Genomic DNA, 12,519 nt, shown 5'->3' with positions numbered 1-12,519 from the left:
ATGCCAAAATGGCTGTTTGCAGAATACTCTAAATTTTATTTCAGGAAGATCTGGGTTGGCTACTGCATTCAGAATACTTCACAAACTGACAACATCAAGCATTGGAATCTGTTTGTTTAGGAAGAGTTTGATTAAGTCTGTGACAGTAAACATTAGTGACATGTTCCACACAGTGGTTTCTGGGATTTCCTGCTTCATCTCCATTCTGCTCTAATGTAGTATCAGCTCTTGCCATCTTTTATGAACTGGGACTGTGAATTTTGCTATGCGTAACTTTAAGATTGTGTTGTTGTAGGGGGGTAGTATCAACATTTTATTATTATTATTAACATTACAGAACATTTTAAACCATCTCTCCAGGTAAATTAGTCGAACCTGGTTCAACTCTCTTAAGTCCAGTGTTCAAATAATACAGCAGTAATTTTAGATGTAACGTGTTTTTTGTAGTAATGTCAAATCAACCAAACAAGCAGAAATATTTTCCTTCTCTGACCATAGCATTACAGCAATCATGAAAAATTTACTTTTGAAAACTGCTGAAAGGACCAAAGCAAGCTTTTTTGAAGCAAGGTAAATACCTATTCCTTTAAATGAAGGACAGAGGTGTGAATATGTATGGGCGTTATTTACCTCAGGCTGGTAAAGGAATGTAAGCACTACAGTGAAGGAACATCCAGCTTAATAGATGGTCTCACTCAGAAGAAGTATGCTGAAATACCTCCATTTCAGACTACAAGGAAAGGGATGGGGTGACTAAAGCAATACTTTTTTCCCCCTCCCTTGATAAAAGGCAGGGAGAAGGTTAATTATGTTCTCTGGGAGGTACCCTGAAACGGCCATTTGAATGTACCACAAACACAACTCGCATACTTGCATGAAAACATTTTATTATGAATGCAATGTATATATAGGCTTTTTTGGTTGTTGGTTTTATGTTTTTAATCTGAAATGCTTATATGAACAGGCCCATATGAGCTGAATGACAGTTAGCTTGCAGGGCATGACGCCTGAACACCCTTCAGCTCCAGAGCTTTGCTGAAGTTAATCTCTTGAGGTTTAGCAGTACCCTTGGTGAGCTTCAGAGATCGAATACATCCTTTGAAACGAATATTAGTGGTCAACCCAAACTGAGTCACACCATCTGAGGGAGGAAAAAAAAAAAAAAAAGCAAAAGGAATTATATAAGTTTAAGTTGGTACTTCTGGCTTTTACTCAGTTTTTTTGTTTGCAAACTGGAAGGAAACGTTATGATAAATACAAGAGAATTGACCATTTGCAAACACTTGAACTGTGCTTCCAGAAAGCAAACTGCTATCAGATAAGATTGATTGTCTATGAACGGATGAACCAGCATTCATTAACAACATAGCAGTAGATGAAGCTAGCTGCAGATTGCAGCCCAGTTTGGGGTTCTATTCAATTACTTCTACTCGAAGCAAGTTCCCTAAACACTTGCAGACTACTGAGCAGCAAATTTTGATTAGTTTCTTAAAATAATAATAATAAAAAAATCACTATACAGCAAAGATACTTATTGGAAAGAGATGGTGATCTCTCATCTCTCTGTATAGGCTGTTGTACATTTTTCAATTCCTTAAATTTCACAGGCTGATACATGCATAGTGCCTTGCTTTTTCAATGCTATTCTTCCAGTACATTTAAATTTCTCAAATACTCCTACTACTTGATTACTAAACAAGAAGGTACTAAGTGGGAGGCTGCGTGCATTGTGAGCAGCATAAGGCAGAAAGTATTCTTGCTCTTTCTGATAGTATCTCCATTTGAGACTGTGCAGGAGGATTGGTGAGAAACCCTTAGGGATGCAGAACTTACTCTGAAATGGAGCTGGATGCAGAAGCCACAAGTTTCATGCCAAGTGATACAAATGTGGCTGCTTTTATCCATCAGCTTTAGTGTGCTAGTCCTAATTGCATTTAAGACGTTATCAAGACAAGGTTGCCAAAGCACAAAGAAAAGAATTACTTGTGCTTTGAATGCTTACCGGGATATCCTCCAACAAAGACAGGGTCATTAGTATCTGCTGAGGTTGAGGCCCTGTTTGGACTGTTACCATCCACCGTTCTGTCATCCACAGTCAGCTCCAAACGGTGTTTGATCTTGTTTGCAACAACCTTGTGCCACTGCCCATCACACAAGCTGGCTGGTGCATCAGGCTCATAGACAGCAGAGAATCGGCCTGCACCATTGTCAACGTGGAACATCACCTGAAATCAGGAGATGAATGTGAGCTAGTTCTCAAAATGGTTATACAGTTCTTATTTCTATTGCATTTTTGAGTATTTAAAATCAAAATGCTAGATTATGCACACAGAATCTGTTACTAAATCAAAACTTTAATATGGATTGCTGGCTTCCATAGACTCAGGGAGGCTCTGCATTGTGTCACTTAGATAAATATAAGTAGAAAAGTGTAAAATTGTTACACAGTTTGTCATTTTCTAATCTTTGCCTTAGTTTTTGTGTCCCCTCTCTAAATAGCTATCTTTACTGATGGAACACTGACTGTTTCACTGGACCCTGAAATAAAAGATATACAAAAGAAATTGGTGTGATTTTACAGAAAAGGGTTGTTCATCAAAGCTTTTCATATTCTTACTATTTAAGTATTGATGTTGCAGTTTTAGTAAGCTCAGGTGCTACAAAATCTTTTAGAAGATGTTTGTAGAAGTATAAGAACCCCTGGTTGTATAGGAAGTGGGAAGTCCGGAATGTAAGACAATCCTGACAATATACCTTGAGACTGGGGAGGTAAGCTTGCATTTAAACTAAATGTGCTTCAAGAGCCATTATATGGAGTCAAGGCTGCCTGGCTACTCACTTTTCCATCCACTAATTCGATGCCAAGTCCATCCATTTTCTGGCTGCTGACTCCTAGAAGCACACCGTTCACTTGTGTTGTGCGGAATTCAAATTCCACAAGCAGATCTGTTCCCACCTTGTATGCACCGACTTGGAGAGAAAAGGGAAGGCATAGTGAAGAGAAACATTGTTACATTATTCCTAATAATTACGCAGTGTGTTGCTGGAGTAATGCAAGATAGTTGCCCTCCATAATGTAGCACTATTAAGGCACTCCGTTTCATGTGAAATGTAAGAAATGATAATGGTGGCTGTACTGAGAATGAGGCCTTGCTTAGAAAGTCATGTATTCCATCTCTAGGCAAGGTAGTTGAAAGTTCTAAGTGATATTTTTTCAGTACTGGTCTCACCTTGCTTCCAGGCAACAGCACTGAATGTTTGGAAAACAGCATCTCTTTTTTCCTTTGTTCTTTCCCTGTCAGCAAAATCACTGTTACCTGTTTTGGCAAAGCCTGTTCCATCGAAGTACGTTCCTTTCTGAGCAGTGACAAAGCATTTTCCAACACTGAAGCTTGAAGTTGGGTTATCCAGGTCAATAGGTGATTCTGTCATTTTGAAATTTCTGATGCAGCCATCAATGCTGTAGGTGACCTGCATTCCACATTTCAAACAAAATATATAACAGTGCTCAGCATAAAGGCCTAAATTTTATCATCAAAAACTACTTTTTCTCTGCTTCTCTTCTGGATTTATGGAGCTGAATGAAACTTGAATTTTACATGGCTAATCCTTAATATCTGATTGTAATTGGAATCTAATCTCAGTTGCATGGAGGATGAATAACATTACTTTCCAGAGATGTGATCTGACACATCTATTTGGCTTAATGGAAGGAACATAAAATAATACACTGCATAATGAAACATAGCAAATTACATCAGCAGTGCAGGAATTTAATGTCCTGCACTTTACCTTTTTAATTGACTAGGTTATAGCGTTTTTAAGTAGACAAAGATATTGGATATAGTTCTCTGGGCTGCTGGTAACTTTATAAGGTTTTTTTGTTTGTTTGTTTGTTTGTTTTTTCCCCCTATCTGTTAATCACTTTACTGTAGGCCTATTGTTGCATGATGAAACTGAGCTAATAAGTATAGGCACCTGCAAAAAATGAACAGAGCCCTTATGTAAAGGTTGTTGGTCACACATAATTCTACACATAACTCTCTACAGAGCTAGTGACCAGACTGATAATGGCCACACTGTTGGCCTGAGAACAGGATTTGGCACAATTCTGTGACTGTGGGTGGTGGTGTGTGCCCACCGAAGCTGACAGTGTGAATAAGTGAGGTCTTGGATGAGGGCAGGACAGAGGGGATGCTGAGGTGCTATTCCAGTGGCACCTCTGCCATTTCCCATTCTGTAAACAGCCCCAGAGCTCTCCTTTTCTAGCTCTGCAGGAGCTACATCTTGATTCTTAGCTATAGATAAAGGCCTCACTTACTGAAAGAGAGAAAAATGATAAATAAGCACTTTCAAGAAGAAAAGTAACACATTGTAAGTAGTAGGAAGGAGGAGAAAAAAACCACATAAAATGCTGTGAAGAAATATGTATGGATACAGAAAAGAGAAAGATACACCTGTAGAGGGAAGTCTTGATTCTTCACACAATGCCACATAATATGCAGTGGGTTATATAGCTTATTAGTACTAAATAAACCTGTACAAAATGTTCACTAAATCTTTAAAAATATCAGTGAATATATTCAGTTCCGATCTGAGAAATGCTTTCTATCAGATTTTTCGTAAGACCTTTTTCTAATTTCTAAGTGAAAATCATCTACATGTCTATATATTTTGTTACTAAGAAACTCCATAACACAAAATAAATCTTGCCATCTTTACTGTGAAAATCAATCATAGAAATGCAAGATTTGTAGACAGTTTAATAACATTCTGTACTTAAAAACTTGAGTTTCCATATAGAAAAGCAAACCTGGTTACATTTTAATATAACAGCCTGCTAAAATTCAGCTTCTTCTGAATTATGAGTGCTAAAAATGTGACATCTGCTGGAGCCAAACAAGTAGGTGTCGTTTCTCTGCACTGAAGAGGAAAGCTAGCTCACCTACTGGTATGTACTAGACTGACGCCTAAAGAGGTTGATGTCTACTTAGCAGAAAGCCTAAGTAAGATACTACATGCTTTCAACTTTGCTTCAGAGACTTTATGTGAAGCCTACAACACAATATTCTTTTAATACATCATGAGATGTATTTTACTGAGAATGACTGAATGGCAGGCGATGATTTTTATCATCTGTGAATGACATTTGAAGTCACAGCTTCATTAAATCCCAAAGCACTTAAGACTGACAGAATCTGACATGATTTTTATTGCCAGACTGAGCCATTTATCTGCTTGGGTTCCCTCTATTACTTCTGACAAAGAGCAATAGGTAAGGATTTAGTGTTACCTTTCTTCTTAGATTATTATTTGTAAATTGCAGTTGTATTTCAAAGGATGTAATTTGATAATACTAGGAATTACAGTTTAGGTAGCTATGTATGTTCTTGTTCTTCATGCCTCAGTTGTGTTTACGTAAATCCACATGATCTTGGTGAGGGAACACTTTCTATTTAATCCTACTATGCTTAAGCCAAAATTATGCTTGATCTCTCTGGTCATTTGTTTACAAAAATATCTTTTATGTCAGCAAGGAAGCTGGGCATTTAAACTAAAACAGTGATAAATACGCACATTTGAGGACAACAGAGTTTTCATGGTGTATTTCAAAACATGGACTTGCCTGGGTTAGTAATAACAACACAAACCCAACTACTACATTAAGCAGCAGAAGTACTGGATGCTTTATCCAGGATAGTTTTGGCTTCTGCTGCTTCTCTTAGGAGATGCTTTCACTATTTATTGGTGCATACTGCTAGATGAATTATGGCCAAGAGAAAAGTCAAGTAGCATTCAGGATCTTATTCTCTGGCTGTGTAGTGATCAAAGTGGATACTTGGGTCAAGTTACCAAGTTACTTTTCTGTAACAATAACTGCTTGCTATTACTAGTTTTTTGCATTAAATCGATTCGAAGTCCAGTCCTCCCACACACACAAAGTAATATATCTTTTGTAAAGTCCACTTTATCAAAATTCTTGAGCAGTCTCTGGAAAAAAAAAAACAAACAAACTGGGAAGGCATGGATACTGATCAAGACATGCTTAAGGAGTGTAGGATACTTAGTGAAACTTACTTACCGGACCAATTCTTCTAGTTGTGTAGTTTACAGGCAGTCCTCCAACGTAGAGCATTCCCACAACATCCAATATATCAGCCTTTTTTGGACTAACAGTCCTGTTTGAGATGCTATCTACTATGAGGATTCCTTCTTGCTTGGTTCGAATGACTTTTATCTAAAAAGAAGTACAAATGTAATACAATTACAGACAATTTCCTTATAACAAAGAGTTTCTAGATTGGACTGTTGGGCTCATTACAAAATTTATAACAATAACTGAGAAAGTAGTGGTTAGAAGAATGTTTGAGTAGCAGTTGTGGATAGTGTCCATGGAACAGCTCCTGTGTAAGGTTTTGTGCAAAAACATAGTTGCCTTTTATTTAGACATGCTTCAGGAGACATCATGAATATTATTTATTAGAATTACTGAAAAGATGTGGGAGTCCTTTTGAAAGCTACATTACTATAGCTATATATATATATATATATATTATAATATATATATTACAGGTTTATATATATATATTACTAAAGCTATATTACATATAGGAACACTACAATATTCTTTTTCCTAGAATCAGGTAGTAATGTTAAGTACTAAAAGTAGCAAATGTTGAATGATTAAAGCATGTGTTGCAAAGTTTTGTTATGGTATGGTCAGGGTATTACTGGCGTTGTGATTCCTTTAGTTTGAGTGTACCTCACATCACAGTTCAGGCTGGAGTAGTGCCAGCTGTGTTTGTAAGGCTTCTGTTCAGAGAATTGGGCTGTGGCTGTGAATTACATTGAAGACATGCAGATGCTGCAAAGCTGATGAGGTTCTGTTCGAAAACAGTAAACCTGATGGAAACCTTTCATCTTAAACTAATTGAAAGATTTTATTTTTTTTTTCTGCTTTCTTAAAGACAATGCGTGATCTTTTATTAAAGAGAGATGGCCTTTCTCTTAGCTCTCCAAAATGTATTTTCTTTTGCTTTTTGGGAATTCTGAATTTAGATTGGCCTCTATTCTTTCCTATAAAGTGGCGTTTACTACAAGGGTTCATCTTTCACAGAGTGTCAAATTGCATGCTCAATGAGGATAGCCTTGCATTAAGAAATAGATATTCCAGTTAATATATTTAGAATATAGAGAAAACAAGGCTAAAAGTGCAAAACACATTTGTTCTGTATTTATAGAAGGTCATAGCAAAAAGGAGTATTAGTTCACTGCCAGAATTCCAAGGCAGTATGTAAAACTCATGAAATAACTACTACAACATTCTTTTTTTCCCCTTATGAAACTACCTTGTATTTAGAGTGTTTGCTAGCATCAAAAAGGTCCTGAATAAAAATCCAATGAAAACAAAATTCCTATGGTACAGCTGAGAATGAAGCAGAGAAGGGCCAAGGATGGCTACAAAAAGGGTGTGGTATGACCAAATCAAGCTCTTACCCTAATGCAATTAGATTTACTTGTTTGGTGATAGAGTTGTGGATAGTGATTATATCAACATCAGTTTCAAAATGTAATAACTATTATTGCATATAACTGGAATACAGTTACCTGTTTTCTTTTCTTCTGTGTCTTTATTGTTGCCTTCAAGCTTTTATTTTACCTAATAAGTATATATGCATCTGCTGTCCTTGGCCCAATAAATACTGAATATCATGGTTCCTTCCCTTACCACCAGAAAGCCAGTTGTGGCATATATTGATAAATGATTCCTCTCATAAATTTACAAAACAGGCTGTCAAAAATACACCCATGAATATAAAATGTATTCTCTAATGAACTGAATTAATGTTGCATGTTGAATTTTTTTTTTTTTTTTTTTTTTTGTTCTTAGTACTGTGTCTGAACAGTGGTATCATCAACATTTTAACAGCTGGCTTTAAAGGTGTATTCAAACACGATAAGCTGATGCTCACTGGAGTCCTGTTAGGAGGGAGGAACATTTCTGAAGCTCCTCACAATAGCTGGGACATATTCCAAATATGTCCTGTAGCATACATTTCTTGGAGGAGAAATTTCAAAGATCAACACTAATATTTTTTTGATAGGTAAGCAGTACATGCTCTCATAACATTATGCCTTAATGCATACGTTCTGCAGAACACAGAAATGTCTAATTGAAGGCTTAGCTTGTTTAGACTACATTTCTGCAAATATCTTAGGGCAAAACAAAGCTCTCAGCTTTTTTTTTCCTTAAGATATAGGGAGTAATTTAGCATTAGAGACTGTAATACCTTGTGCCACTGGCCATCATTTATTTTATTGGGAATCATTGTGTTGGTGTCTCCACTCCCCAGATCATAACTGAAGTAAGGCAGTCCATTCTTTATTTGAACAGTAGCAAAATCAGCATGGTTGATGCGGGCCATATAAAACAGCAAGCCGGAGTCAGCCATTGTTCGGACTTCAAATTCAATTGTAAGTCTGGAAATCAAACGAGATAAAGAGATAGGAGAGTCAAAGTGAATGTTATTCAGAGTTGTGCAGTAGAGAAAATATCTCTTTGCATTCATCTAACAAAACTTTACAGATCGTAAAAATGAGTTTACAAGCGCAGCTTACTTGTCCATCATGGGTTAGGCAAAATAATTTGGTCACGTGTATGTTGCATTTCACATACATCTGATCCTTGACACGTGAGTGTTCATTAGCCCTATTACTGTGGAAATACAGAACTGCAACTGTGGCACAGAATTTGGGGATTCAGTTTCTCCGCTGCAGCTGTCATTGCTGGAAAATCCCAGCATTTGTAGAATTCCAGCGGCGGTACCCATCATTCAGACACATAATGTTCACAGAGAGGAGAAGGCCCTAGGGACATTCAGCAAATGCTGAGTGTCTAATGAGTCCTACTGCCTGAAGACAGGTTACAGAACTTTTAAAGAGGCAGAGAGAAGACTTTACAGTTGGAATATTAAGCACTAATTACCCGAAAGTAGTTGATCATATAAATATCTAAAATCATTGCATGAAATGGGTCAGGCCTGGATTCTGATTTGAAAAGATATTTGAGGACCATAAGATTATATTTTTCTTTTAATTGTTTCCCTAGTTTTCTAAAACTAGTATAAGTAAAATATACAGTACAGTCTCTCTACAGGTAACAAGTAAGTGGGAGGCTGGTGGACTTGTAAATTAGTACAGCAGTAAAAATGCCCACTGGTGCAATACAGTGTATTTCTTAATAATGTGTCTTCACAGAAAAAGTGAACAATTAACAAGTTATAGCTTCCCAAACCTGCTGAAAACATCTGCATTTTTAGAAAAAGCTCTTGGAACTCCTTTGTATGTCAATATGGATGGGAGGGGAAATGTAGCTGCACATTAGGAGGTCAGTGTCATTTTGTCTGTTTACTGTCCAAGCCTAATCTTACCTTCTGCAAGAAAGCGAATATAAGGTTGTTTTATTGCAAGAAATTAAGTTACTGAGCCAAGAAACTTCTTTCTAAAAAGTGATCTATGAACTCAATCACATCACTTGGTTAAATTCTTTTCTGCTTTTTTTTGTTTCTTTTTTTTCCAAAGTCAGTTTAGGATCTGCATGTGCCTGAAAATTTACAAAAAATTAAAATGTTTTTGTGAGGGCTACTGAGATGAGCAGTTCATTGCCTGGATTTTACATTTTAATGCTACTTATGTTTTTGCAATGGAAGGAATTAGACATGGAATATGGTCATTTTTAGATTATGCCCATAACTGTGGGAGAAGTTTTTGTGACTCTTATAAGTGGCAATTTATTTTCATGTTATTTCATCAAAATTCATTACCAAAATAACATACCTGTTTTTCACTTTGGTGTCATCAAATGCTACAGCAATATGGCTGTTCCTTGAAAGACCAAATTGCTTGCCACCTTCCAGAATGCTTGGTTCTGTGTCGGCAGCACAGGAATCCTGAAAAATATGCAACGGTCATGCAAACTTTGTATTTTGTATCTTACCTGTGTACAGGATGGAAGTCTTCCAACAGCTCAGGAATCAGAATATTTCTTCTAGTCTAGACACTAGCCCTGCACTTGTCTGGTGTGTTGATGTCTCCCCAGGCTAGCTGAAGTTATAAAGCAGTATGACAGGAACTTGCTTTAAAAGCAGAGCTCATTAAGTTGGTTGTAAAAGCAAATAAAAGTGATATATTAGCATTGCTGCTTTTATGCCATCAGTGGGTATTTACAAGATTCTTAAGTGATTTCAAGGCAGCTCAGTGTACTCCTCTCTCATATAACTGAGTTTTACATCATAGGATCCATCTTACAGAAATAAGGTCAGACTTCAAATTTAAGGAGACGCTATCCTGTCAACTTCCAGTTAACTTAAAAATAATGAGCTAAAAGTATCTACAGATCTTGCATCTGTCAATGAGCCTTCACTTTTTCATATATATATATATATATACAATTTATTTATATATTTTTTACTTTTTTTTTTTTTTTTGTTTAATATGTTGATGTTTCCTCTGCTGTGGTTAAAAGGCTCGCACCAATGGTAAGGGAAGCAATTAATTGATTTATAGAAGGTAACAACTTCTTAAACTTCTTGAATCATCTAATGCAGACACTCCCTGGCATGTAAACGAAGAACTCCCACCCCGCCTGCTTTACTTTTATTAAATTTAGAATGATACAACAACAGCAGGTAAAACACCTCTGCCAGTATAATTTCCCCTTTTTAATATCATTGGGTCTTTAAATCTATGGCCCTGAAGCTCTAGGGTGCAGCTGCCTGGGGCAAGGAGAGACCATGGTAATTACCAGCTCCTACTCATGCCTAGTTTTTGCCTCCCACTGAGAGTATTGTGAAGAAACTGCTTAGAAGATCTAACGCAAGGACAACAATACTACAGGGAAAAAAACAAATGTTGATAGCTGCAAGTTCTGTTTTTAAGCATTGTGCCTGATATCATTTGGAGTTGCTGGCAGTCTCTTATTTGAGCCCAACTCAGCAGGGACCTGCAAATCACAAAGTGCGGTGCTTTACTGACAAAGAACTCTTTCTGTGAAACATTTGGGAAATGTCATGAATGACTCATCAGGCACTGAGATTTCAGCTGCAAAGAGGAAATTTCTTTCTCCCTTTCAGTCAGGTTTTCAGTGCTGTTGTATTTTTTGCTTTACACGTCATAAAGACCTTCACAGCAGTGCAGAGAACTTCTAAAATTAATTTTCCTCAATTAATGCTCTGTAGAGTAGAACACCATACATCATGACACATCAGTGGGCAAGGAATGGGGGAAAAAAACAACAAAACAAACAAACAAACAAGGAAAATTCAACAGGTCCAAAGAAAGTTATGAATGTGTGATAACAGACTTCCAATGAGCATCAAACAGAAAAATGAACTGTATTCCAGAAGTGCTGGGTAGAATTGAAAATTGTTTAATTATTTTAATATTTATGAGTTTGTCTTTTAGCTTAATAGCTACATAAGTAATAGATCATGTATGTATCAATCTCTATCTGTACATAGTACCTTCTGTAGCATTTGTGCTTGTTAAAAGCTGGAGATAGGGACTAGATGCTGGTACTAGAATAACAGGAAAGAATAGAAAAATAAACTAATACATATTTTCCTGTGGAATACTTTTACATATTTAATGTGTAGAGGACACATTCTGACATTCAGTTAACTCCTTGGCTGGTTTCTGTTAGTGCAGGCTCTGGCCCAGACTCTGTAGCTGCTCCCCTGCAGCAAAAGCTGCAGTTTTTCTGCATCTCAGCAGGAGGACTGTACAGAAATGTAAGATGTGAAGGAACATGCTGAATACACCTGCGATGGTTGGAATTGCACCAAGCATATAGCAATTTATTATGGATAAATATTGATTAAAAAAAAAAACACTGTCCAGTGGGTTGATGGGGAAATGTCAGTAAAAAAAAAAAGAAACATCAATAGAGTATGCTTGCAGGTTTAATTTAGGTTTTATTTAGAAGGTTTTATTTAGAAGCTTATTTCTGCTTTCATTTTAGCTAAGGACAGCCAGCTTTAAAGCCTCCACGAGACTGCCAAGTTAGCATAGATTGTTGGCCTATATTAAAATATTCTGGCTTTGTTTTCTCTGTAGCAACTTTAAGGTATCCAACACTTAAAGGCTGCTCAAACATTTATTGAGGCTGCTCAATAATCTCCTATATTACCTGAGAGCCTCAAGACTGAACTCTTCAGCTGCATTTTTAGGTATCAGGTACTCAGCTGGTAAGTCAAGGAGTATGAATCACAGTGAAAATGAACAACAGAGAAGCCCACTGGTGGACTGTGTCACACATTCTCTCCAACCAATGCTGTATTAGTAATCACAGAGAATGTAGAAAAAAGGGAACACGGGTGAAGCAGCACTCGCAGCTCCTTGGGTTGTGTTAATAAAGCAATGAAGTAATGCTTGGAAAAATGGAAGGTACCGTCATGAGGTCAAATGCAGGCGTAATGCTGGCACTCTTCATTTCAGCGGCAAGCGAGTCCTGAGAAGCAG

The 12,519-nt window shown here is 37.0% G+C and overlaps 1 protein-coding gene across 2 annotated transcripts in view; it reads right to left on the bottom strand.

Moving 5' to 3' along the window:
- Positions 1-870: 870 nt before the first annotated feature.
- LAMA2 (laminin subunit alpha 2) overlaps positions 871-12,519 on the bottom strand; it is a 327,292-nt gene continuing 315,643 nt past the window's right edge. For both annotated transcript variants that reach the window (XM_042821492.1, XM_042821497.1), the window contains 7 exons: positions 9,838-9,950; positions 8,292-8,481; positions 6,083-6,238; positions 3,318-3,471; positions 2,840-2,970; positions 2,003-2,225; positions 871-1,141 (listed from right to left, as the gene is read on the bottom strand). In XM_042821492.1, coding sequence (XP_042677426.1) covers positions 987-1,141; positions 2,003-2,225; positions 2,840-2,970; positions 3,318-3,471; positions 6,083-6,238; positions 8,292-8,481; positions 9,838-9,950 — 1,122 coding nt within the window. In that variant the 3' untranslated portion in view covers positions 871-986. The remainder of the gene's footprint in view (positions 1,142-2,002; positions 2,226-2,839; positions 2,971-3,317; positions 3,472-6,082; positions 6,239-8,291; positions 8,482-9,837; positions 9,951-12,519) is intronic.

This window comes from Centrocercus urophasianus, unplaced genomic scaffold, assembly GCF_019232065.1.
Source record: "Centrocercus urophasianus isolate 14NV4802_14NV808 unplaced genomic scaffold, USGS_Curo_1.0 seq_10, whole genome shotgun sequence".
NCBI lineage: Eukaryota > Metazoa > Chordata > Aves > Galliformes > Phasianidae > Centrocercus > Centrocercus urophasianus.
The sequence above is the reverse complement of the archived record's forward strand: the minus strand, read 5'-3'. Positions and strand labels throughout refer to the sequence as shown.